General features: G+C 50.9%; 8 protein-coding genes across 8 annotated transcripts; 5 read left to right on the forward strand and 3 right to left on the reverse strand.

The window, feature by feature from the left end:
* Positions 1-504: 504 nt before the first annotated feature.
* Positions 505-2,193, reverse strand: L3040_003580 (uncharacterized protein; the record flags this gene model as incomplete). The annotated part of the gene is made up of 3 exons (XM_007291894.1): positions 505-685; positions 734-2,004; positions 2,059-2,193. 3 exons carry the CDS (start codon positions 2,191-2,193, stop codon positions 505-507), a joined length of 1,587 nt encoding a protein of 528 aa, XP_007291956.1.
* A 448-nt stretch (positions 2,194-2,641) lies between these two features.
* On the forward strand, positions 2,642-5,166 carry L3040_003581 (uncharacterized protein; the record flags this gene model as incomplete). The annotated part of the gene is made up of 2 exons (XM_007291895.2): positions 2,642-3,527; positions 3,578-5,166. The coding sequence occupies 2 exons, from the start codon at positions 2,642-2,644 to the stop codon at positions 5,164-5,166; spliced, it is 2,475 nt and encodes an 824-aa protein (XP_007291957.2).
* A 2,317-nt stretch (positions 5,167-7,483) lies between these two features.
* Positions 7,484-8,606, forward strand: L3040_003582 (uncharacterized protein; the record flags this gene model as incomplete). Its single annotated transcript, XM_066156471.1, has 2 exons — positions 7,484-7,619; positions 7,675-8,606. 2 exons carry the CDS (start codon positions 7,484-7,486, stop codon positions 8,604-8,606), a joined length of 1,068 nt encoding a protein of 355 aa, XP_066012056.1.
* Positions 8,607-9,234: 628 nt separating this feature from the next.
* On the forward strand, positions 9,235-13,880 carry L3040_003583 (uncharacterized protein; the record flags this gene model as incomplete). Its single annotated transcript, XM_007291896.2, has 2 exons — positions 9,235-12,630; positions 12,678-13,880. The coding sequence occupies 2 exons, from the start codon at positions 9,235-9,237 to the stop codon at positions 13,878-13,880; spliced, it is 4,599 nt and encodes a 1,532-aa protein (XP_007291958.2).
* Positions 13,881-15,561: 1,681 nt separating this feature from the next.
* Positions 15,562-16,165, reverse strand: L3040_003584 (uncharacterized protein; the record flags this gene model as incomplete). Its single annotated transcript, XM_007293633.1, has 3 exons — positions 15,562-15,592; positions 15,864-15,963; positions 16,042-16,165. 3 exons carry the CDS (start codon positions 16,163-16,165, stop codon positions 15,562-15,564), a joined length of 255 nt encoding a protein of 84 aa, XP_007293695.1.
* A 951-nt stretch (positions 16,166-17,116) lies between these two features.
* On the reverse strand, positions 17,117-18,008 carry L3040_003585 (uncharacterized protein; the record flags this gene model as incomplete). Its single annotated transcript, XM_007293634.1, has 3 exons — positions 17,117-17,217; positions 17,365-17,636; positions 17,851-18,008. The coding sequence occupies 3 exons, from the start codon at positions 18,006-18,008 to the stop codon at positions 17,117-17,119; spliced, it is 531 nt and encodes a 176-aa protein (XP_007293696.1).
* A 3,863-nt stretch (positions 18,009-21,871) lies between these two features.
* Positions 21,872-23,665, forward strand: L3040_003586 (uncharacterized protein; the record flags this gene model as incomplete). The annotated part of the gene is made up of 4 exons (XM_007293635.1): positions 21,872-22,006; positions 22,169-22,602; positions 22,722-22,810; positions 22,917-23,665. 4 exons carry the CDS (start codon positions 21,872-21,874, stop codon positions 23,663-23,665), a joined length of 1,407 nt encoding a protein of 468 aa, XP_007293697.1.
* Positions 23,666-25,335: 1,670 nt separating this feature from the next.
* L3040_003587 (uncharacterized protein) lies at positions 25,336-26,094 on the forward strand (the record flags this gene model as incomplete). The annotated part of the gene is made up of 4 exons (XM_066156472.1): positions 25,336-25,356; positions 25,459-25,545; positions 25,726-25,779; positions 26,005-26,094. The coding sequence occupies 4 exons, from the start codon at positions 25,336-25,338 to the stop codon at positions 26,092-26,094; spliced, it is 252 nt and encodes an 83-aa protein (XP_066012057.1).
* Between the last annotated feature and the right edge of the window lie 766 nt (positions 26,095-26,860).

Genomic DNA, 26,860 nt, shown 5'->3' on the forward strand with positions numbered 1-26,860 from the left:
AGCATGTCAAGTCAGAAATGTACCGTATGCGCGATTGCCGCTGAGAATATTGCGAAGGTTGACGAGGTGTTCAACAGTAACAACAAGGAGGATGGCAAGATGAGAAACAGAGGCGCTACTACCAGCAGATGCATGTAAAAGAGGTAAGATAACATTGCCTGGAAAATAATGGCCTCGTAGAAGCAACACATTCGAAATGAGAGGATCGAACAGGGTCGTTTATATAGACTTAACCCTGAGCCCCTGAGCTCGGACGTAAGCCATATGGCCCACAGTCAAAGATCCTGCATTTATAGCGCCCGGTATCGCATTTACATGCCCGCCCTCCCATATCTCAAACGCCAGAAATCAATCGCGGTCCGCCGGACCAGCAAGATGTATACGCTCCCGTGCCGTACCAGATCACCAAACGCCAACGCTGCGCAGAAAGCAAATCATTCTTGGTAAGCGCATCTCTACGCTTAATAAGTCTTCGAGTTTATTAGGCGATGTTTCGCTTGTTGTTCAAACACCAGGTCTCAAGTCCACGATCTGGAACTCCAGGCCCTCAGCCTCAAACACGTGACCCGGCCTCAGAGCACCCGTGTAGAGGTTCCGCTCCTCGTGAGGATGGAAAAGCGAGGATTGGGTGCATGAGGCAATCGCTTGTTTTCCAGGTGGATCTGTGAGGCGGAACACCCCCCATCTGTCACGAATTAGCCAACCGAAATGGGATTGGGGGGAAAGAACCTACGAGGGACTCTTGCTCGGCGCGCAGACAATCGCAATACTCTCCTTCATCATCGTCTGGTATCCAAAGTGTGTATGCAAATCCACGCTGCTCATGAAGCAGCTCTGCGTCGGATGCGTGTGAATCCATCCTAACAGCAGTAAATCCTCGCTGGAGCAGTACTCGAACAGCGAGTTTTCGTTGACTGTCTCGCAGGTATCACTAGTCGACTTTTGTTCTGGGATGACGACCCGTCGAATGAAAAGCGCATTGGATATGAGGGAACCGCAGAGCATGCCACAAGTCTCCAGGTTGCGCAGTGTGTTGGGCTCAGCTATCTTGAGAAATTCTTTGCGAAGGGTTGGAGGAAGGAATACGGTACGGAGGGGCTCGCCGCTTTCTAGGTAGGCGGAAGGGCGGAAGGTGAAGTTCTTTTGAGATTGAGATTGGGAGGTGTCCATATCTGGGCGGACCGGAGTGGTCTTTTCAGGGCGCGGAGGAGGCTCTAGCTCGTGTAAGAAGGCTGATGGGCTTTCTACTGGTAATTTTGGGGGTAGAGATGGTAGTGAGGGTAAAGATGAGGGGGAATTAAGGTTATCCTGGTAGCTGAGAGGTTGAGATACAGTGATAGAGGGGTATCGGTATTGGCTGTTGGCGTTCCTGAATGGCATGGTAGGAGTAGCTCGTGGCCTTGAAGGATTGTCCCGAGCTGTATCAGGAACCATATCATGGGCTCCGTCCATTCTTCTCCTTGAAGCCTCCATATTCCTTTGCGTTTCAGCATCGTGATTCGACCTGTCCCTAGAGAGTGCAGATTCCCAGTCGTCCCAAAGTCCACCGGCAGTTCGTCTTTCTTGTTCCTCTTGTTCAGATACACCCGCTTGCCTTGTAGACTTCTTAGCTGCGTCTCGCCGCCTGATTTCTTTGTGTGCCAGTTTAACTGCCAAATGGCTGTTGTCTGCAGCGGCGAGTGTTGTTGTGTTTCCTGCAACCGCCGGGTCCGAAGCCGCCGCCAAACCTGACCGTGATCTCTGATGGCCCATCCTGAGGTGTGCCTCTCGCCTCCTCTCCATCGTCTGCTCCCAAACATCATAACGATCATTGATCCGAGGTTTGAGAACTTCCAAGGTATCCAAAACCCAAGGGAGGCTCCTCAACGCCAGCTTCAGCCCCTGTCGGTTCTCTGGATCTTTGGCAGCCGGATGTGATGGGAGTTTTTCGGATACGAGACTTGCATACCGGATGAGGAGCAAGTACGCCTGCTGGTCATTCCCCTCCTGTTCGTATATTTGTGCCTGCCGGCCATCAGCAGAGCTTCAAGCCCAGTCAGTCTTAAGACGCCTACGTACCTCTCGAAGCAGCGTATCTGCAGTCCGCACCCAGTATTTGAAGGGAATCAAAGGATTGAAATCAAAATCCTGACCTCTTGCGGCAATGTCCTTCACGGTCATGGGCTTGGAGACCTGGAATGTCGACCCCGCCATGATCGCTGCCCGGCCCTGCCCAGCCCGTCGCTGTCCCGTCCTCCAGCTATTTTCAAAGAGTTCCGGGTGCTAAGCGAGTGGAAACCTGGATTTTTCAAGAATTCTATTCCGGCAGTGGCAGATCTGGCGGTTTTGTTGTTGTTTTTGGTGGCGAAGCTGTTCGTTTGCCTGCAAGTTGTTATGCGGATTACTCGATTGTTTGCATTGCGCGACGGATATGTCGCCAAGACGGCAGAACATCGGGTTTTCAGCCTCGAGAAAAATCAATGTTTAAGCTCGACCTGTCAGCCTCATCACTTTTCTGTCCTGAACAATTCTAGTCAATTCGTCTTTCTCACTCATCGTCCCTGTCCCTCCCTCTTACATTGCCTCCTTTCACGGCCTTGCTATTAATTCCCATGCTTTTTACAATTCCAGGAATCACATGGTTTCTGTCCCTCCTTTATTGATGTTCAGAATCTATAAAGCGAGCAGATTCGCGCAACTTCGAACTCCAGCAAGCTCGGCTTTTATAAGATATTTCCACATAGCGCAAGCCCTCCTATCCACTCGAGTTTCTTCAGCTATTGAAAGCGGAAAGGGGCCCCGAGGCTCGCCGGGATCAAAGAAAGTCCCAGATATACTTGAGAAGGACACCGACGCACTTGTAGGAGTGATAGAAAATGATGTCCCGAAAAAACGGACAAGCCGAAAGAAAACAGAGGAGCTTTCAGAGGAGTCAAAAGATGGCACTGTTCCCAAGAAACGGACACGACGAAAGAAAACAGAGGAGATTGTAGAGGCGTCAGCAGATGACAATATTCCCAAAAAGCGAATAAGAAGAAAGAAAACCGAGGAGCTTGTAGAGTCAGCAGATGAAAAGACTCCCAAAAAGCGAATCAGAAGAAAGAAAATAGAGGAACCTGCCGAGGAACCTGCAGAGTTGTCATCTGGTGGCACTGCTCCCACCGAACAGAGAACACGTCAGAAAAAGGATGATGCTCCTCCATCAGATGCTGGAGAGGAAGCCGACGAGGCACTGACTCATTCTGAGATCATCCAATTGGAGAGGCTAGGGTCAATGTTGACTTTGGGAGTGAGCAAGGTACCCGGCAAGAAGAGTGGGAAACTGTTCGTTGGTCGCGAAAAGCATGAAACATACCCGAAGGAAAGCAAATCACCAGCGACCAACAAGAAATCGAGTATACATAGCGGCTTTCTCGATCATCCCCGACCCGAAGATCCTTACAATGACATTGAAGGGTACATGAAATGGGCAATGGGAGGCAAGTATTTTGGAGCTAGGCTACTTGGAGACCCTAAGCGGATGAACATCATTAGCGAGGGAGCATGTGGTAATGATCCCTACCTTCAACCAACTATTTTCCTTTACTGACATGCCTAGATGATATACTTGACCGTCTGAAACCATCTCTTGAGAAGCTCAAGGGATGTGACGTTATTGACCTCAATCCTGGAACCGGTGTATGGTCTTCCAAGCTACACGACTTCCTCAAACCCCGCACGCATATCCTCATGGAACCTGACCACAAGCTGTATCAACCTCTTTTGCAGCCTCTGGTCGATGTACCAGGATCGACGTACAAACTTATTCCCAGATCCGGCATTGTCTGGGGTCATCTGGAAAGTGTAATGAATCCGGAACATCTCCCCTTCCAGGTGGCACCAAGCAGAGGCGATCCCCTGCTCGAGCAGCCCAACAACACTCTCCTAGTCACTGCCAATCTGGCTTACAACCCCAAGAAGCCTTACCGTGGATTCTCTTCTCTTACACAGATGGTGCTGTATCAATTTGTGTCTGCTATGAAAACACATGCTCTTTTCCAGAAGTACGGTCTCGTCCGACTACTTGTCTGGGTTAATGACGAAGAGAAGAGTCTCGTCCTCCCTAGAAATATGTCTTATCGCAGGAAGGCAGCCGTCGAAGCCGGAATCATGTGCTCCAAAATCGAAGAGGTAGCATCTTCGACCGAAGAGACTAGCTTCTGGGTAAGAGAGGAGCACGTTTCTCTTCAAGGTACTCGTAAAGTCATGGAAAAAATGAAGACCAAAGGCATTCATACACCAGCTGGGCGGGAAAGCACGGCCATGCAGAAGCTGAACAGCAACCAGCCCATAGTTTCGTTGTTCAATGATTGGACAGAGCGCGACTCGTTTATGAACGAATATCGTGTGCTCGAGCGAGCAGACAAGTTAGGTTACCTTGATACCATGAAGGCAGGAGAAGCCATCCGAGCCCGCTTCAAGGTGATGAGATGGACGAAGCTTAGTCGCCAAAACTTTGGTCAAAATATGCTCGCCTTGACCAATGAGTACGACTATTTACTCCGCGCACGCAAGGCTTTAGCCACAAGAACCGGCCGGGCGGTGGAATCCCAGCTCAAAGCCCTCGCGGCCAGGGAAGCGGACTGGCAAGTTCGCGTTGGGAAAATAAGCGATGCCGGCAAAACGGATTTCAGGAATAACTGCGAGAACCGCGCCGCTATGTCCCTTGACCCGCCACTCCTCCTCTGGGATCGCAGGGACTACGAGCCTCTGAAGCTCCACAAACACGAGTTCTTCCCCCAGAAGGAAATGTGTCTCTTGGACCTCCAGCCGCAATCTCTCTGGCCTGTCCTCCGTGAGAAGTTCCCCGATAATTTCGACGTCTTGGAGTACATCCTCAGCTCTTTCTACACCCTCATGTCGCAATCGGTCAAGAGCGGCCTGATGGGACTGGTGCCCGGCGCATACGAGTGGATTGACCAGGAGTGCAAGATCATGAAGGATCCGCTGCGGGGCGGAAACCCGGATCTGGACAAGCTGAGCGTGCGCTCCTTGACGGACGAGATGTTGGAGGAGATTGTGATTGCCTGGCTGAAGTGGCCCTTTCGCCCGAGCAAATTCGAGATGCTGAGTCGGATGGGGAGCTCGGTATATGATCCTGATCAGGACCCGGACGAGGGGGTGTACCTCGGGACGGGAGGGGCCTGATTGTTTGTAATGTACGTTTTGCGTTGCGTTGCGTTGCGGGGGGCGTACATAACAGAAAGGTGGAAGAAAAATCTTGGAAGTAGTAAAATATTGCGGTGTACGGTCTGTGTACATATGTGTATACTAATTCAGCAAATTTTTTTGGGGGAGGTGGGGGGGAATCGGATCTGCTATTGCTGCTATTTTCGACTTGGTTCTCACTTCCTACATGTATTGTTGTTTCGCGTCATTTCTTACACTGCTAGGCCAGTAGACACCATCGTGAGCCCTCCTTCTCTAATGTTGGGGAATCTGAAGAAAAAGTTCTCACTCTTCAGTCGTGCAATAGACAGGCGGGCGAGACCCTTTTGAAGTTTGCATGCTTCGAGGAAGGAACCTTCGCTGATTTCATTTCCCAGACAGTAAGCAAGACCAATATGTATAGGTATAAAATGTGACCGATAGCTAATATCATATCATATCTGGGATTGATTCATGCTCGAAACTATATAGACATTTAATAGTGAAGAGCTATTCCCCCCCCCCCCCCCCAACCCCCCCCCCCCCCCCCCCCCCCCCCCCCCCCCCCCAAAAAAAATAATAAAAATTGTACAAAAGCAATAATGAAAAAATAATAAAAAACTGGGCCGCCTGGGGCCACGTTCTGCTGCACCGAATGCGTCCGTCTCCAAGTTGGCCAAATGCGCTCAAAGTCCAGAAATTTTCACTCTCAAATGATCCAGCCTGGAAGGAGAGCCTGCACGCACGCCGCACATGTCCCTCCGAACTGCGCAACGGCCTTGAAGCGTCCCCGACTTCAACGCCCTGCTCAAGCTCAAGCTCAAGCTCTCCTTCAAGCAGCTACTCTACATCCAGACGCACCCCAACCTTTCTTTTTTCTTTAGAACAGAAACTCCCCGACGCCCGCCCGATTTGCGCGATAATCTTCCGTACTCCGCACCTGCCAGCCGGACTCGCTAGTTAGGGATGGCGATGTGCAATGAATGAATGAATGAATGAATGGTCCGCGTAGGTATATCTGGGAAGGAACCCTATCTCACTTATATGTACGTAGCTGAAAAGGGTGTAGCATGAGTATGTCTTTTGTAAAATGATAGAAAGAGAGAATCGAGATATGTCGTCGAAGTATGAGTGAATAATTGTATCTCGGCTGACGCTACGCAGCTGTCTGCTTGTAGCAGTGGAAGACGACAGCTGAATGAAGACTGGTCACTTATCAGGAAAGGGAGGTAGGTAGGGTACTCAGACCTCGGGGCTAGAATCTCTTCTGCGAGAGTACTGTCCAAGGGGTACGCATTCAATTGTGAGAGGTAGATGGTTACATGAATAACGCAAGGCCATCTTGGCGAGGAGGTAAGAGAAATGAATACTATACTCTTCATAACCTGACAGATATTCGCGAGAATCCATTGGGGAAATCGGGCACAGTGCACTCTCCCTGCCCATCCGAATAATATTCCTGATGATAAGTAGGGTAAGGATAGCTACCTGGGTGAAGATCTTCGGGGGCAGATCCGTGCCACGACGAACATGGAGGATGTCCCTGAACCCGAGGACTTGGCACAGTGAGCATGACAGTAAACGAAAGATTGCTTACGGTGTTGGTAAGACGACGACGAGACGACGACGACCTCACCCTACGGCCGTGAAGCCAGTGACCGAAGCCAGTGACCAGATCACCACACCGCAGCCGCACCTGCGTGCGTAGCCCCTATCCCAGTCCTCGAGATCAAAAGTCAACATTTACCATCCCGATGAGGAAAATTCTGAGCCCTGGCTCGCTTATCGTGTTTTTGCAGATCTGGGTCACCCGCCTCACTTGTGCGAAGCAGGCTATCCAGCCTCGCCCAGTTGTCAATCTGGGTCACGGGATACGGGAAAGCTGCGGTCTACTCACCACGCAGCGTGCGTACGAAAGTCAGCTTATGACATACGCACGAAGAAATAGCGTTTGCAATTGAGAAACACGTCTTGGCGTGGAGCAACATCGTTGATCATTGACGGGTTGATCTTCGTCATGGAGTGCCGGAGGGAGGTTGATACGTACCTGTGTATCCCTTCGTGCGTAAAGGATGGGTGGAGATGTAAATGGAATGGGGGAACTACGCCCCGGTGTTGCACGGCAGCAACGTTTCGTATCCAGGGCTGAGAGCTGCGTAACGAATTGACAAGCCGGCGATTTCTTATTCGGCACTTGCATATCTACCTCGCGGATTCCTCACCTGCTACGTTTTGAAGGCTGGATAGAATGGATAATATCGTTAGACAGACGCAAAGAGAATAGAAGACTGTCGATAGAATGTCTGCTAACTCAAACATGGCTTCCGGACCCAATGCCTCGGAAAGCGAGCGAACAGTCCGCCAAGGAGGACCCAATTCCACCAAGTTCGTGACCACAATGAGGAAAGTGTATAAGCCACTGGGTTTCAAAAAAGGATACAACTTTCCTCTCTGTACGTCCACTCAGATTTGACTTTAGCCAACAGATGGAGCTGACTCGAAAAATAGTCATCATTTTCGGCGGCGCCATGCTCGGCTTCACACTCGCCCGCTTCTCCTACCTCAATGTCGGCGGCAACAGTTCCAGCAGTTTCAAAAACAAGGGCTCACCGGGAGAATGGTACAGCTACCATGTCGGGCACATGCGGATTGGCATCACCCTGCACCTCGTGTGCATCCTCCCCGCGGGCTTCCTCGCCGTCTTCCAATTCGTGCCCGCCATTCGATACAAAGCGCTGATCCTGCACCGCATTAACGGATATATCATTATCCTCCTCGTGCTTCTATCCAACGCTGGCGCGTTGATGATAGCGCGCCGTACCATGGGCGGCGGATTGGAAGTCCAAGCTGTTGTTGGACTTCTTGTGATCATGACTACTTTTGGGCTGGGAATGGCGTACTACAATATCAAGCGTCTGCAAATCGACCAACACCGTGCATGGATGCTGAGGACGTGGTTTTACTTTGGTGTCATCATCACTGGTCGACTTCTGATGCTCATGTCCGTCCGGATCATCAGCCGAATGGGAGACTACTATTCTGCGCGTTCGTGCGGCGAGATTGCCTTCATCCACAGCTCCCAAGGCATTCCGCCACTGGCGACAGAGAAGCTGTACCCAGGCTGCGTGAATGCGAGCGAGGGAATGCAGGTTGCTATTAATGCGCATGATACGTATGGCGGGCTGCCTGAGCAGACGGGTGTGGCGTTGTCCATGACGTTTGGGATGTCCATGTGGCTGGGCTTGTTTTTGCACGCCGTCGGCGTGGAATTGTATCTGGCTTTGACGCCGGCGGAGAGTGAAAGGTTGCGAAATGTGAGTTATGAGAGACAGCTTGAGGCAGGGTTTGAAAATCCGGGGAGTGCTGGGTTGACGGTTGACCGGTGGGGGGATGCTGCTGTCTGGAAGCCGACGCTGAAGATAGCTGTAGATGATAAATAGGCGGGCGTTGGAAGATCGAACGGCTTACTTACGTCGTGGAGTGTAAGTGGTGTATCTGAGGAAGTGATGAAGCGATGGGTTGTAGATCTGTACGAAGTAATATATATCGTATTATACCACGTGACTTGATGTGAACGTCGGGTTTTCAGACCTCTTCGTCAAGATGCCAAGACTAGGCTAGTCTGTAATTTAGTGCCAAAGCGGGAGGCATGGGTAGGGTACGTAGCTGTAAATTCCCAAGGCCAGCAACTCCCGCTAAATCAAAACAGAGACGACAACAATAACGACTACCACAACCACAACCACAACGAGAACCAAGGTCTTCCTCTACAACGTCCTCAACAGATCAACAAATATATCCACCGTTACAATCAACGCAGATTATTTTGACTTACCACAGCGCCCGCTCCTCGATACCCACGCAAGCAAGCAATTAAGCAGGGCAGTCACTGAGGATATTCCTTCTTCCCGAACATCAGTCGTCCCACCCCGCAAGACGACTCCATCCGACCTGACGACCGAGCGCGTCTGGTCTCACTCATATACTCGCCCGTCCGCAGGTTTGAAGTCGACACTTTCGTCTCTCGAGTCTGTAGAGAGCGAATGCGACTCGACAAAGATACATAACATGGTGGAGGCCGAGCACCAGCCTGAGATAGCCTCGCCGGCTTCAGAGGAACGTCCGCAGACGGCCCGAAAGGACGCGCGTAAAGTCCCGGGCGGCTTTGGAGTCGACGACCTGGATGACTTGTCTCCCAACAAGGAGGAATTTTCCGATTCAATTTCGGAGAATGCGAGGGCGAATAACGCGAACGCTTACGAGCTGAATAACCGGATACCTTCTCTCGATCCAGCGACCCTCCCTTCGTTACCCCCACCGGTCGAAAGTAGTTTGCTGTACAGCCAGAGTGAGCATGGGCAGCATGGGAGTGATGCGCTGCTGGATACGGTGGACGAGGGGGCAATGCAGAGACATCTGAACGATGTGGAATCCAGCTTTATGCCTATTCCATCTCCGATCAGTATGGATGGAAAGAAGGGCACAGACGATACATTTCTATTCGACAGTGTGCAAGCTTCTCCACCCTCAGGTCTACCAAAGCTATTAGAAGGCTCTGCCACAACGAGTGAGCCCCAAACCGAGATGCATGCGCCGGATACACCCCTTTCTCCACCGAATTCTGCGAACGCACATACTACACCTGAAGCTGCGCGCCAGGATCTTTCCAACCATGAGTCAATGGATGCGGCAGACACCAATTCTTCCTTGGAGACAATGTCATCCTCTCCGACAGCAGCCGCGGCAGCACGAACTGTATCACGGGCGATATCGATGGCAAGTGCCGGAAGATACGATGCGTCTTACGACACTGGGGACTTACAGCAGGAAACGGCAAACGAGGGCGAGAATGAATCGACCCCAAGGAAGCAAAAAACCATTCGGTTAACCGATTCCTCCGACGATCGTTCTACTCTCCACGAAGGCGTTTCAAGCCGCAACCTCAGTAGCTCATTTAGCGATATGGGAAATGCTGGGAGTACGCCCGGAATTCCCCTACTTCGTCGCAAATCTTCTGGCAGAAGACCAAAATTTCTTCGAAGTCGCCATGCCAGTCAAAACTCCAGTGTTTCTTCGCTTGGGACAACTGCGGAGTCGCAGGACGGGAGTGGCACGACACTTGGAGCTGATTACGCACTACAATCTGGAGGAGCTGTCCCCGCATTTTCCCGGAGCGTCAGCATGGGTCTTTCGAGATCAATAAGTTTGGGAAGCATGGCATCTGGGATCGAGGACCTTTCCGGAAGTGGGCCGGATGTTATTCTGGCGACGTTGACGGAAGAGGAACAAAACCGAGAGCGAAAACTTGACGATTCGCCTCCTGCGACTCCTCGTGCGCCTGCAACCAAATCGTCTCTCGCTGCACCTACGGATACGGTTATTGCCAGGCATGTTCGAAATGTTCAAGTCCCAGCTTCCGTCGCTCAAGAATACCGAAACAAGAATGGAGTGTCTCCCAAACGATCGAGCTTCCCAGGCTCTACGCTGGGTCGAAATGGAAAAAATCTAACGCTAAAGGAACAGAGCAGCACGATCGAGCGACTTTCTAAAGAAAATTTTGACTTGAAACTGAAAGTTATGTTCCTGAGCGACCGTTTGGACAAGCTTTCCGAGGAAGGTGTCAAGGAGATGATCTCGGAAAATGTAGAGCTCAAAACTGGCTTGGCAGTGATGCAACGAGACAACAAGGCCCTCAAGCGAAAGGTCAGAGAACTCGAACAGCTGCAAAAAGACGGCGAAGAACGACCCTCCACTGCTGGAACTTCAGGTGGTGGCCGGAGCCCGGTATGGTTTGATCAAGAAGGTGCTCAAGAACGGGAGGAGGAGCTTATCTACTTGCGCGAGCGAGTCGAAGAGTACGTTACCGAAATTGAGAAGATGCGAAACGACGCGGTGATTCGAGAAAACGACAAGCGCAACCTTGCTGAGGCTGTTCGTCAGATGGGCGAGCGCCGTGGTCAAAATGTTGGAGCTAGAGAGGAAATGGACGTTTGGAAAGACCTGCTTGAGCAAGAGACTTCTCGCAGGGAACAGGCCGACGAAGAGAATAAGAAGCTCCGCGAGGAGATTTTTCGAATGAAGACCGAGACTACGTCGACTACTGGCGTGCCTGGGCTCAGCCACACCACAAATATCTACAATATCACCAAGAAACGCAATGTCTCGCCTTTAAGGCCCATATCCGGCATGTCGGGAAGTTTCGATGATCGAAACGGCAACATGAGCAATGGGTCCACTTTGGTAGAGGACTTGAGAAGGGACTGCGACCAACTCAGACATGAGAATGCCGAACTTCGACGGGAGGTTGGTGCTCAAACGTCTATGCTGACATCTCGAAATCGCGAAAAGGAACGTCTATACCAAGAAATCGAAGACCTAAAACTCGGCCAACGGAGAAATGGTGCTGGATCAATTGCTGGAGATAGTATTCTGGAGAGATCGGCGTCGAGAGCACATGAGCGTTCGTTGTCGCGCACCAGCGCCCGAACAAAGATTACGACTGTGGATGAAATTGAACGCGAAGACTTTGAAAACAAGAATGCCGAGCTCCGCGACCGGATTAACAGCCTCAAGATTCAGAACCAGGATCTTCAACGCGAGCTGGAGTCGTGTATGGAAGACTTCGAGACTGCTGTCGAACGCAAGAAAGAGGCCGAAGCTCTTGCCCAAGAATTGCAAGAGGCTCTGGAGGCAGCTGAGGTTGACCTAGTGACAATGCAAAGAGATCGAGATGAAGCTCTGCGGGGACAAGAAGATGCGGAAATACAGTTTCGGAATCTGCGCGAGGAAGCCCAGGAAGAGCTTGCTCACTCTGATGCCGAGATTGAGGCAGCAAATTCTGAAATTGCGCGCCTACAGACCGAACTTGGTGATACGACAGAGAACTTCAATGCTCTTCAGAGCGAGATGCGAGACATGAGCGAGGCTCTGGTGAGACTAGAAGATGCCCATGAAGCCAAGACAAAACGCATTTCGGAGCTTGAGGGAGAAATTGATGAGGGCAACCGAGAGATGGAGCAGATGGAGAATGATCTTGTCGAGTCTAATGGCAAGATTGATCGCCTTACCGTGCAGCAGGAGTCCAGCCAGGGAGAGATTGCCTTCCTCCGAGAAGAGCAAGATGGGGACAAGATCAAGATTGGTGATCTCGAGACGGCTCTCAAGAATACCGAAGATATTTTGCACGACGAGCGAGAACGCATCAAGGAACTAGAAGAGCGCCTCAGCGCCGAGAGGTATCAACGTGAAGTCATCGCCGGCAGGGAAAAACAAGAGGTACAGCAATACATCAACGAGCTCAACCGCGATTCGTCGGCCGCCAAAGACGAGGCAAGAAAGCTGCGAAAGTCTCTTCAATCACGTGAGGTTGAACTTGCGGAATGGAAATCGAAACTCACAGAGCTTGAGAGCAATCTAAAAGCCGCCTTGGGTGGTCTCGAGGGGACCAGGGCGTCCTTCGTCGTGGTATGTCATGAAAAGCGCCCACCAGTAACATGCTAATATCCACCTAGAATATCGAAAAGCTGAAGACGGGGCTCGAAAATGCTCATCGTGATCTTGATATCGCAAGAGCCTCTCTCGCCGAGAAAGAACACATAATCAGACAGCGTGATGGTCTCATGGAGCTAAGTGCTCTCGAGTCCAAGAAGTTGGCGGATATGGTCGACAAAGAGCGACAGTCCCATCGCAACACCAAGCACCAGTTTGAGACATTCCAGAAGACTCACCAACATACTACTCGCACGCTTACACAGAACGAATCCCGCGTCTTGGAACTTGAAACTTGTCGTCAACAGGATCGTAGGAAGATTGCCACCCTGGAGAATAACTTCAGGGATCAAATGCTTGAGCGCAACCAACTTCTGCTTGCGCTATGGAACCGTCTATCTACCCTTTGTGGATCAGACTGGGCTCACAACAACAGTCTCATCAATGGCAGGGCATTGCCTTCTCTCGAGGCAGTCACCACTATGCTCCCGGGCTTCTCCAAAAACCTCATGGGCGCAGTGAAGAACATCGAGACCCTCGTTGGGGACTTCCGTACCCGGATACGTGCCGTGGAGAAAGATTTATGGAAGGAATACCAAACCCTGGAAAACAACCTCGAGCTCCGCACTAAACGTCTCGATCGCCTCGAAACTCTCGCACGAAGCGGTATTCCGGGCGAAAAGAGGGGCAGTAAATCTGAGCTTGACAAGCTGACAGCTACGAATGATTCCCTGAGGCAGGAATTAGCCTCGCTGAAATCTTCGCGTGAAGATCAGACCAATCTCGTTGACAACGCTAGTCCTTCGCCTTCTGTACCTACAGGGCCACGTAATCGCGCCCTGGAAAAGTCATCGCGCACCTCGACGCTCACCCGAAATTATACCACATCTACAATAGAGACACTGGGACGTGCCGCCTCGAGAGCGGGGAGTGTAACGTCTAGAGCGGGGAGTGCAACCTCGAGAGCGGGGAGTGTAGTGGAGGCGAGCGCCGGCAGCAAGGACGATACGACTAGTGGGGGCGGGTACACGCTGGATCTGAAGTGGCAGATCCGATTGCAGGAGCTGGAGTATAAGCTCAAGACGGAGAGAGAGGCGCGGATCCTCGACAGGAGTAATGCGCGGGCACGGCTGGAGGAAGCGCATCGCGAGAAGGCGGATCTGTTGGCGTTAATCGAACGAAATAAGATTCGGGAGAGTATGGGAAGGCCAGGCGAGGCGAGGTGAGAGAATGAGGGCGGCTGCTTTGTTCCTGTTTTGAAGGGCTGTGCTTTGGTGTTGTGCATCTAAGAGAAGGAGAGTAGCTTGAGATGGGTTGCTGGGTGGGTTTTTAGCCGAGGTGAGCCAGGTGTGTATCTGTCTGTTTGCTTTCTGGTAAGGCGCCTAGGCGGTAGGGGCTAAATGCTGTTGCTGTTGCTGTTGCGGTTGCGGTTGCTGTTTGGTGGATGGGCCACGAAATCAATACAGGAAGGAAGGAAGGATGGATGGGAGTTCAGCTGTTGCCTCTCTGGTCTGGTCTGGTCTGGTCTGGTTCGGTTCTTCCGGACGAGGAAGCACGCCGGCGGCGTCGGGGATGGTTGACTTTACTTACCGAGGTACCTACAGGACAGTACATAATGAATATCAGACGGACACTGGCACGAGATGCCGTCATGAGTAAATGAAATGATACATGATGACTTGAGCTTTTGCTTTTAGCCCCCTCTTCTTCTTCTTCTTCCTCCTCCCTTCCTGCTCCAAGTGTCTGTATATATATATATATATATTATGTATATGTACATATGCATATATGTATCTAATAAGTATTGCAAACCGCCCTGCCTTCCTCCTCCTCCTCCTCCTCCTCCTCCTCCTCCTCCTCCTCCTCCTCCTCCTCCTCCTCCTCCTCCTCCCCCCCTTCCCCTCCCCTCCCCTCGCTCGCTCACTCGCTCCCGAAACAGGAGCACCCTATTCCCCCTCCCGAATCAGGCCCCTAAAACTCTTCTGCTGTGTTTCCTCTGTCTTTCCGTCCCCTTCCGTCCCCCCCCCCCCCTATCCTCGTGGGGATACCGCTCTATTCATATGTTCTAATTTTTTTCATTTTATATATATATATATATATATATATATATATATATATATATATATATATATTTTTCCCTGCCCATCGATACCTAGTTGAGGCTCGCATCTTGTTTTTAGTCTTATAGTTTGGATTTTGGATTGGATTGGATTGATTTGATTTGGTTTGGTTTAGTTTGATTTGGTTTAGTATGATTTAGTCTGGCTTAATTTGATCTGGTTTAGTCTGGCTTAATTTAGTTCAGATTAGTTCAGACTCATCCGGTTCAGACTCATCCGGTTCAGACGAGTTAGTTCACCGGTGCGTGTTTTCTTGCCGTCTCACGACGCACACACGCGGGATTGGACGACGGACGTTGGAGGAGCTGAATGGATGTGCTGTGCTTGAAGGGCGTGTCGACGAGGAGGGGTTCTCGATCTGGTGCGTGGTGAGGAGGAGTGCTGGAGAGAAGTGAGGGCACGAGGAAGAGGACTGGTGAGCGGAGGAGGAGGGATAGATAGGTGGAAAAGGGGGGGGGGGGGGGGGGGGGGGGTGGGTGAATATGGACAGACAGACAGACAGACAGACAGACAGACAGGATCGGGAACAGATAGGATAGGATAGTCTCTAGGGTTTAGATAGGTATGTCGTCGAGGCCATGTCGACTACCCGTTATCTTCTATCCATCCATCCGTGCAGTGAAAAACTCCATGAGAAGAAAAAAAAAAGCTCCTTGCTATTCCTTCCGCCCTGCATATCTCTTCCTTTGTATCCGGTTCTATCGGGTCGGATCGTCTCATCTCATACCCCGTCCTGCTTGATCATGTATCGCTCAACCCACCCCACCCTCCTAGCGCCCGCGGAGGTTTAGTTCGACCACTTGGGATCGACTTTCTTCCTACATACACACAAACAACACGTCAGCTTCATTCCAGTTCAGTCCATTTCAGTCCATTTCAGTCCAGTTCAGTCCAGTTCAAGCCCTAGGCGTCAACTTCCCCCCGCAGATTTTGGACAAGGGGCTCTCGGGATATCACCGATCCCCTTTCCTCTCCTCTCCTCTCCTCCCCTTTCTCCAACAAAAGAACATCAAAAGGAGAGAAACCTCCACCTCCAACGACGGCATAAAAAGAAAAAAAAAGAAGAAAAAAAAGTCCAAAACCACCCACCCAGTATTCTTCTCGTAGAGACCCCTCAAGCCATCCGTAATCTTCTCATTCGTGCCCGCACCCATCTGGTGGCCCGTCTTCTTCTCGATGAACTCGAGGGCTGTTTTCATATCTCAGTAAACAGAGCACATCTAGGTAGCGACATCTGGGTGGGGGCGGGGGGTTGAGAAAGAAATACCTTTATCCCCGTAATCCTTCTGCTGGCCTCCGGTCTGCTGCTGCTGCTGCTGCTGCTCTTGTCCACTCGACGACGACCCCTGGGACTTCTTCAGCATCTCGGAGCCTTTCTTGAGGAAATCCATCTTTTTCTTGATCTTCTTCTTATTTCTTCTTTCTTCTTTCTTTCTTTCTTTCTTTCCGACGATCTCTAGGATGCGAGATACTGCTCTGCTCTCCTCTGCCTTTGCAGTATACCTTTCCTTCTTTTCAAGCCGCGGGGGGTGCGATAGGAGGCTGATTCTGTATAACTATCTCAAGATTGAGATGGTGGGTTGGGATCAAGGCCGAGGAGAGAGAGGGAAGGGAAGAAGAAGAAGAGGGGTAATCCATTCGTATTCGCGCTTGTATACTCGTACTCGCGCGTATGCGTATGCGTACCGGTACCTACCTATGCGTGTGCGTATGCCATGTGCGGTGTACGGTGACGCAGAAGCAGAAGCATATTTTCCCCTGAAGATACGTCACTGGGCTGTCGGGCGGCAAGCACGCAGATCGGGTTTCGGACGGAGGGATCGGATTCTGCCTGTGATTGATTGATTGATTCTGGGTGCCTTGTGCCTAGGTACTCCGTGTAGCAGGAGGGAAGGCGGCCCGTGACAGACCGTCAAGTCAACAAAGGGAATTTGTGAGGGAAAGGGGGGGATGTTGACGGATATATACACTTCCCCCACCCCCACCCGCTCACGCCCCCGCAAATACCATTTACTATGTAGCTAGACAACACAACAACCTCAACACCATCCCATCCTATCCTATCCCAGATCCCTCCGTAGCCATTATCCTCAACGCCGTACTTACATGTGCAGCCCGATGCATCATGGACATTTTCCCTGGTATCATTGCCCGTATGTATCATCCCGCGTATGTATGTGCATCTGACGTTCCTTCTGTACTCTTGCCCTTTTGTGATGCCTCCTGTGAATTTGCTGTTTTTGATATGTATTAAAATATGTCTTCTTGTCGCTCCTTCCTTCCTTCTCGTATCTTTGTTTTCGCCGTCGTCGGGGCTTATCAGTCGCGTCTTCGACGGCGGGCTAGAAGTTGTTCTGGTAGACCTGATACGCCATCACCATCATCCACAGTAGAAACACACAACCCACGAGCTGGAACGCCCATTGCGCCTGCCAGCTTTGACCTATGATTCACAACATTAGTCCGGTACCGATCATCATCATCATCATCATCATCATCATCATCATCATCATCATCTCGAGAAGCGCTGTGTTACGATGTCCTGTCCCACGTACAAAAGGAAAACAAAGTAGGAGATTGGAGGTCTTACAAACGCTGTGCTGCTGCAGGTAAGCCAGCGTGTTGACGTTGGGGCCGGTGGACTCCTGCTCGTCGACGTAGAGGTTGCAGCTCCCGCTCACGCCGTTGGGACCCCAGAGCTGGATCGAGATGACAATCAAGCCAACCATCCACAGCACGAAGAGAACGAATGAGCCCATGATCACGATGCCCGGGAGGAGCTGCCGGTTGGAGATGAGGTAGAGCATGACGAGAACAAAGACAAGGGCGAGAGACGCGGAGGTGATCCAGTAGGGGAAGTACCTGCGAGTGCGGTTAGCCATCCCGTTCAAGATCCAGGTTCAGCTCCAATGCCAGTTCCAGTTCCAGTTCCCGAGTACATGAAGATATATAAAGATATACACGTATAGATATACATATAAGCTGCCCTGACTCATTCGCCCGTCATCCCCTCCCAAAATCCGATATTTCAATGCTCAACACCAATATCTCACGAAGGATCGGGAACAGAACGTACCAAGGTATCCCCAAGCGCAACTGATCCTGCACGCTGACAAAGTACGCATTGATGCCCAGCACGGTACAGCTGCCCACCAGCATAACGAACAGCCAGAAGTTCAGCTGCAGCGGCGGCCAGCGGTACTTGGTCCGGACGCGTACAATCACATCTGACATGGTGCCTGTACTCGTCGATGCCATTCCTTCTCTCCGGTCGTAGGGGAAGACGGCTTGGTTTGTCAGGCTTGTATAGCTTGTGTAGCTGGTATAGCAGCTTGCTTGCCTGCCTGCTAGCTAGAGTCTCGGGGGTAGCGTGTCCGGGAAGAGACTCGGAAGGCCGGCCGCCGGTTGGAGGTGTCGTATCGATGCGTCTGTGCTGCTCTGCCTAGCTTGGAGGACTCTCCCTGTCGTTCTTGTCTTGGGGATTCGGGTGTGCGCGCGCGCGCGAGATACGTGAGGTAGGCAAGGCAGGAATTGAAGGATGTAAGCGACGGGTTGCAAGAAGTGCGAAGGACCCGTTGCGTGGCGGGCTCTCGAGGTTGGGTTCGGTTGAGTAGTGTGGTCCTCGCAGTCTTTGTCTCTCCTCCCAGCCTCCCCTTCTGGCTTTTTATATATTATATCCCTTTCCCTCCCCCTCTCCAAACCCTCTCTGCTGGCACACGTACGGATCTAGACCCTCCCACGCCTTTCCCTCTCCCCTTTTCCCTCCTTCCTTCGATGCCAACCTTCCACGTCCCCCGTTGGGCGCAGGCGGTCGGGCTGCTGGCTGACGGCTGGCTGGCTGTTGGCTATGCCTACACGTGTTGACGCTGTCGCGATTGGGCTGCCTGAGTGGGGGAATAAGAAGTGATCCGCCCGCCGGCCCGCCCGTTCGTTCGTTCGTTCGTTGGTTCGTTCGTTCGTTCGGGGTGTAAATAACTGGGTCGTGGTAAATCTCGTATTTTGGTTTGATCGTGACGGTGAGACGAGTCGAGCGAAAAGAGAAGGTCTGGGACAAGCCGGCGAAAACACGTGAGTCGTTGTTAAAGTCGTTGTTAAAGCTTGGGGAAACTTGGATTTGCTTGGAATTCCGATATCCGGCTGAGATAGCGACGTCAGAAGGTGATCCGTACAGAGTATACGAAGTACGGCAGAGGAATAGGGGGTTGAGGGGGCTGGGATGAAAGAAAGGTGGCTGGGGTCAGGTAGCAACAACAACGGATTATGTATATCTACTATTCTATTGCATATTTTGTCGGGTGGCTTGACCAGAGCTCTCGAGTTGGATTGAATATAACTTGAGGAGCGCGGCCTGCAGTTCGGTACCTATAAGTTCACAAACAGCGCCATGTATCGCTTATACTTATATAATAGTTGCATGAAAGCAGTATCGAGTGCTAGTCAGACATACAAGAGTGGTCTTACAGTACACTTTATAATCAAGTCTTAACAGCCGATCATTGATTGCAAGCTGGGTCATAAATGTTGGATTTCTGAGCGGACTACCTATCTGACCCAGCCAGCTGTACCAATAATACCATCGAGTCTTCGCCGTCAATACTGGATGCCAAATTGCATGTCCACATGCAACTACCTAGTTTTGCTTAAACTATCCGGTAGAGTTTGGATGACCTATAAATAGATGTTAGTTAGCATCGACGCGGCAGCTCGAGGAGAAACGTAGCAACAGCTTGTCTGTCCACGCCCCCCTGTGGTTCGGAACCTTATCTCCTCGAGAAGAGAGTGGGCGAAACTTACGATTTACATACGAGAGAAGAAATCGCATTACCGGTATTGGCGTATTGAATATCGCTGTTTCCAAGCTCGCGTTGTCCACCTTGCCCAGCGAACGCCCCGCTTCCTCTTGGGCATCCCGAAAGACTCTCTTGGTTGAGCTCTTTCATCTCGAATGAAGGATGTGCTTAATGCTCACACGTAGACGGTGCATTCAGCGTTATAAGTATCGACGGAGGTAGTTTGGTCGTCTATGTTAGTAGGGAAACTAGGGACGTCGTCCTAACGAGTAGCTTTACTTTTGGAAGCTTCGAGGCTTGAGGTGTAAGAAGGCTTAGAGGAGATATCTTGCCGTATGAGTCGGGGGAGTCCGGGAATTCAAGGCAATCATAAGAGTCGGCCTCGCGGCAGAGCTTTACATACTTTTCATCTTTAACATCTCGTCTAGTACTAAGTTCGGCAGGTGCTGCTACCACGGCGGAAGCTGCAAGAGCAGCGGTAACGAAGATGGTGTTGATGAACATTTTGTTGACACTGAGGTAGAAAAGAGATGGATGGTGAATGTAAACGATGCCCTACGCGGCTGTGTCTTACGTATATGGGCAGTCCGATTCGATGCGCGAGTATTCTTCTTCATGGGAATCTTTTGGGGCTCACTCAAAGCATCGCCGATGCTCTGTATCGATTGCGCAGCCGTTACAAGTCTTTGAGATTGTGGATGGACCAAATCTGTATCGACCAGGATGACCTGGAGGAGAGAGCCAAGAAAGTGAAGCTGATGGCGAGCATATACCAGAAAGCAACCTCCGTCCTGGCTGGGCTGGGAAGGGACGATCAGAACCACGCAAAGCTAGCTTTCGAGAAAAGTTTAGGAGCTTGAAGAGGATATTGAGAGATAAGTGGCAGCAAGCAAAGTTCCCCGAGGATCAACAAGAACGTATGGATAGCTTTGAAGACCAAGAATGGGAGGCTTTGGCATCTCTTTACAGCCTGCCTGGGGGGTCTCACTCTGCATCTTCGGATGTGGATTCCAATCCACAGATACGGATCGGCCTGGAATCACCAACAGCACGTATCCGCCATCAGAGATCCTTTCGCGATAAGCTGGGGCTCGGAGGCTGTTACCACTAGCATTCTGTTTCATCTCGCTTAATCGACCTCGACCCCTTTTCCCGATACTGACTCGAAAGCGAGAGCAAGTGGATCTTCTTCGGCAGATCATAAGATCATACGATATCGGTTGACGCACAGTACACAGTTGCAATACCTATCGACCTTGGTGCCCGCTGCGGCGAGGTTCCCTCTGTTGTCCCATCGCGCCAGCAGGGCTGAACCACCTTGTACACCACGCTCCTCCCCCGGATCATCCGTCTTGCCCAAATCATTCTCACACATACCTTACACCACGCACAGCTTCCCCCGCGCTGTATAGGACGAGCCGGGCTGCGTTATCTATCCGTAGGTGATATCAAAAGTAAACGGGGCTGTGGGCTCTTACAGAAATCGCACAATTCCCCCCCTCACGAAATGTCAATAGAGAACCATCCGTGCGGGGTAGCAGGAGGCTACATTCGTTACACGCATTGCTCCTCTCACGAGGCGTTCAAGTAAGGGAGTGTATGAAAATGACTGGTTGGTTCTACGGAGATGCATCGTGCGTTTCAAGAGGTGGTGTTATACGGGAAGTAGTCTGTTTCTCTCTCATACGATCGCACAAGAATCTACGAAACGAATAGGCTGTCTACTCGTGGAGTGGCAGAAGCCGCTTTGCTGGCATATGGAGAGTGACATAAAGCCATCAACCACGAAGTCATCAGCTGAGACTCGTGACGCGTGCGGGGTAAGAAGGTTGCCTGCGTGCCTGCCTACCTGCAGCATTTCCTCCGCCTATAAGCGAGTATGTTTATATACTGCGATTGGCATCCGATGCATATTTCTGTCTTTGTGTTTTGGTGCTGCGTTGGGTGTCACAACTACCTCTTTTTTCAGTTCGACTGCATGAATTTTTCTGGCTGATACAATGCTCGCTGCTTTGCTTCAGCTACTACCACTCGATGTATTGTTTCGCGAGATCTGATTGGGGCCAAGGATGCAGAGTGCCACCACCATCGGTGTGGTTTCTCAGCTGGAGTAGGGCAGTGATGTGTTATTGTGGTTGGCATGTGAGACCATACGATACAATTTCCTCACAAAGATAAAAAGATGTCGTTCGATCCTTCCTACCTTCCTTTCTTCCTAGAGCGAAAGCATTTGCACTCGGCTGGAAACGAATCGAAAAATCAATACTCAAGAGTCAGAGAAATCAAGAGAGAGCAGTCACAGTCACCATGAGCAAGATACAAGAGCGCCTTAATCACTTCTACGACATTGACAATCTCGTCACGGTGGAGATAACCATGCCACCCAAGGAGTGGGAATCACTGATGGCCTGCGAGCCCCGTGGTGGCATTTGCAACTTTGACGTGTGTACAAATCCTCACTCACCTTGTTCTCCCTAACTAGCTGTGATCTGCACTCGGCTCCCAGGACATTTCTGCGCGCCGAGATCGCAAGAAAAAAAAAACTGTCATCTCGCAAATGATACGTATAGAAAGCAAAAGCCGAACTAATTGTGACACAAACAGTACGTCGGTGGCCCTCGCTTCGACTGGTACAAGGCCACCAAGGTGACCTTCTCCGGCAGCCGGACGCCCTACCTGAAGGCAACGTTCAAGGACGTCGGCATCATCAAGAAGTCCTACTGTGGATCCTTCAGCACGACCAAGCCGTCCGTCCGGCTCGACTTTGACCGCAACCTGGCCGCTCAGGGGGACGCGGTCGAGAAGCTCATCGGGACCAAGAGCTTGACCCTGAACAACTGCAAGCAGGACCCAGCCTACATCCGGCAGCCGCTGGGCTACGAGCTCTTGCGCCTGGCGGGCGTGCCCGCTCCCCGCTGCAACTTTGCGAAGCTCATCGTCAATGGCACTGACATGGGGGCGTTTGTCAACCTCGAGCAGTACAAAAAGCAGTTCTTGAAGAACAATTTCGAGGGCAACGATGATGGCAATCTTTACGAGTAGGTCGATCGTCTGAAAACCCCATTACTCGCGTTTTCTTGAATGGTTTCATGAGCAGATTTGCTTCTGAAGCTGCCTCCAAGACACAGACAGCAATTGCTAACCTCCCGATCAACAGGCTGGATGCCGGCGACGACCTCGATAGAGAAAAGATCTCGATGGGCAAGATCAGCTTCGAGGGCGGCGTTGCCGACGACCAGAAAGACCGTACGTAATTGGGCAGCCTCTTTTGCTCCATGGCATTATATCTTGATCCCACCACCGAAAATCTCTTGATCTGACAGGCAGGTACTGACTCCCCGGTGTCGCACAGTTCTCCTCGCTGCGGATGCCATCAAAAAGGGGGGCCTAGCAGCCGCCAAAAAGGTAATTGACTACAACGCTTTTATCAAGCTGTACGCCATGGAGACCATCCTCAAGCACCGCGACGGCTTTACCATCAACACGAACAACACCTATCTCTACAACGATGTCAAGGCCGTCGCGGAGCCCACCACCGACGACGTCAACCTCAAATTCATCCCCTGCGGCATCGACCAGATCCTGCGCGACAAGAAGGACTTCGAGATAGGCGGCACGGCCATCCTGGCCCGCCTGATCCGCGACGACCCAGACGGGATCGACGACCTGCTCGAGGTCATGCGCCGCTTCGCCACCATAATGTTCAGCCGGTCCCACTACGAAAGCACGCTGGGGCCGTACGTCAACCGCCTGGCAGCTGTGGCCGCGAGCGCCGGCGCCCAGCTCGCAGACGAGATCAACAGCATCCACGTGCAGCTGCGGTTGGTGCGCTCGGGCGCCTACCAGCACCTGGGCGAGTACCCGGCCGAGGAGCTGGTGTTTGTGGCCCGGAACAGCAGCGAGGGCGACGGGTCCATCCCCGCGAGCAGCGAGGAGTACGTGCCAGAGCCGACAACGAGTACCTTCGGCGAGGATTGGTTCAAGACGGGCTACTTCACGCTGAAGAGCAAGACCTCGGGGTGCTATGTGTCGACGGTGGGAGCGACGGGGACGAAGGAGGTCTCGGACAAGGCGCAGGCCGGGCATTTCTACCTGTATTGAGGATTCGAGTTGGGGCTAGCTGGGAGGATGGGGTGCGGGGGTGCAGGAGTTGGCTTGACCTGCGCCCTGGACCTTTTTTGCTGGGTTGGGAGCTGGGGGTTGGAAAGGGCTGGTTGGATCTGAAATGGTGGCTGTGAAGTAACGAGGGAATGAATTTCCAAGTCGAGAAAATCAAAAAAAGAAGTTTCTTCCGATCGCTATTCAGTCAAGGGTACAGAGATTCCCTGTGCAAACGTCTCCATCTCGATGAGGTGAGATCACTTGTACAGTATGTAGCTTAGGTCGGGCGGGCTGGCGGCAGGCCCATGGTATTGCGTTGTTGTATTGTGTTGTGTCGTTGTATTGCTCAGTCGCTTAATATAAATTCCTTGACTGAGGGTGTAATCAAGCAAGGACGGGTCACCGGATGGGTACCTAGAATTTCCTTAGTATATTATCGCAGCTCGTCGCCCAAAGAAACTCAGAAGAGCGGCAAGGCGAAAACATGACTCAGATAAACCGAATGCGATAGTGATGATAAGTGGGGATGAAAAGTTTGAGTATTGCCTTTGCTGATGAATCACGCTATTGGAGTGAGCATTATGATTGTTTAGGGGGGGGACAGGTTAAGGGGTTTGAAGTGAAGTGAAGAAGTGAAGAAGTGAAGAAGTGAAGAAGTGAAGAAGTGAAGAAGTGAAGAAGTGAAGAAGTGAAGAAGTGAAGAAGAAGAAAACCCAGTGTTTGAAAGCTGCTATGCAAGTCGAGAGTACGTATGGATGGGCGCCCGAGGAGGGGCATAGTTTCTTTATCGTGCCAGATGCCACTGTGCCACGAGTGAAGGAGATATGGTAAATCATGTCGGTATTATGATCCAAGTCAAGCAACCGTAATGGAGTAGAATACGAAGGTATAACCAGGGCTGCGGTATTGGCGGAACCATAATCCCCTTTGGAAAGTTGCTACCGAGGCTAAAGATTGTATCTTTTGTAAGGAAAGCCACTGGCCTGAAAAATAAATGTGAGGTTATCAATGCGCTTGAGGAATATGTAGCTGACCGTTCGACTTCTTGGATGGCGTCAAGCCATGCATGCTGAGTCGCAGCAGAATTTTATCGAATAATTGTAGTCGATTTGAAAGGAGGATTTATTGTTATAACATGTGGGTTTGCTAGATTATAATGATAAATTCGTGAATGAAATAGGCCGTATCTGTAGTGATGGGTGTGTAAAGAAAAGAAGTTGCAGACGATACGGAGAAATTAAACGAGATGAAGTAATACCGACACGTGACATCCTCATATCAAAATAACAGAATCAAAAAGATATACCAACTATTAGTTCGACTCGGACCTCCCTACTAAACATCCACCGAGATAAGAATAAAAGCTGCCTGTTAAAGTGGTCACTCACACGGTGAAATATCAACAAACACACGTGTGTGTGACAGCCGCCTACCCACAAGCGCCGTATTTACGCATTACCGCGCTTGCGACAACGACGACGTCTCATATCCCCTAGTTCAAGCCGCCTCAAACCAAATCGAAGTAACGCAACGCAAAGCAAAGCCACATCACTTCAGATCACATCACATCCACACGCAAGCAACACAAACACAACCACACACAGAAATACCCTTTCCCCATCCACCTCCACCACCTCACCTCACCTCTCGTCTCATCTCGATTACCAACCATGGCTCGCGGCCTCCAGAAGGTGCGTAGGATGAGAATCCTCATCTCCCGCGCCGTCAGCCATACGTACATACATACATACATACAGAGAGACACAACTAACCCTTTCCCTCCCCCAACTCAGATCGAATCCCAGCAAGCAGCAGCAGCCAGAGCCAAGAAAGGCGGGAATTCAATCCTCAAGAAGGATAAGGGGATGAAGTACCAATGCGTATGTCACCCTTTTCCCCCTCCCCTCTCTCTTCCCCTCCCCCATCCATATCCTCTCCTATAACTTCCCCGAACCCCTCCATCATCTCAGCACCCAAAGAATGGTGAAAATTTTCCAAAACCTCAGAGCAAAAACACAAGAAAAAGCTGACGTACGATGGCTGGCGACGATGACAAAAAGTCCACCTGCAAAGCCGAGATTGATAATATCAACAACATGAAGATCCATTGGAGCGTACGTATACATTACATATACACACACACACATATATATACACGATAACCCTAAACCCTTTCCATATCAGGGATGTGTTCATCCCATCCCATCACATCCATATCCATCCAGTTCACAACGCACCTGAAACCCACTCGGCCTGAAATAAAAGAAGAAGAAGAAGAAGAAGAGGGGAGATGATGGATTGATCTAATCTGATTCGACTAATGGTACCGCTCATTCTAGTCCAAACATCCCAAGCTGGATACCCCGACTGACGCCTTCGCGAGCATGGCCAAGGCCGCACCCGCACCGGCAGAAGCGAGCAAGAAGTGAAGTTGGAGTTGAAGTGAAGTGAAGTGAGAAGGGATGGAGAGAGGGAGGGCCGTGGGAAGGACGGAGGGGGGGAAGGGGAAGTGGGGGGTAGGGGGGAACTTTCCTCTTCAAGAAAATTGTCCAAAAAAAAAAAGAAAAAAAAAAAGGGGTGGATAAAGAATGAAGAATGGAGAATGAATAGACGAACGGATGGCGAATGATTCAGAATGAGCGCATGAATGAATGAATGCATAGGCAAAGAGAGACAATAGTCAGATGGCTAGATGGAAAAACCCCTCCCTCACGTGGCACAATCCTTTCTCAATTTCACAACCGAGTCCAGTCGAGCCGAGCCCAGCCGAGCCCAGCCGAGCCGAGCTGCATGTGTATGTATACTTATACGTAGATAGATAGATAAATGGTTATCTAGTTATAAATAAAATGTACTACTACTACTACTACCACTACTACTACAACGTACGTGCAGGAGCCTGGGTGGTGAAGATACCGGTACACGATTCCAACGTCAACTTCCCCTTCCACTTCCATTCTACTTCCACTTCCACTTCCACTTCCACTTCCACTTCCACTTCCACTTCCACCTACTCAAACCCAAAACTCAAACCCCAAACCCAATTCAAAACCCAATTCAAAACCCAAAATTCAAAAAAAAATAAACTCTCAAAATCAGCCAGCAAGTTAGCAACCATCAAAAAAAATAAGAATCGTCTCAATAAAAGGTAGGTATAAGTAAGTACCTATCTATCTACCTATCTATTTACCGTAT

The sequence above is a fragment of the Drepanopeziza brunnea genome (assembly GCF_022702325.1).
Source record: "Drepanopeziza brunnea f. sp. 'multigermtubi' strain 214-2 chromosome Unknown ctg5, whole genome shotgun sequence".
NCBI classification, from domain to species: domain Eukaryota; kingdom Fungi; phylum Ascomycota; class Leotiomycetes; order Helotiales; family Drepanopezizaceae; genus Drepanopeziza; species Drepanopeziza brunnea.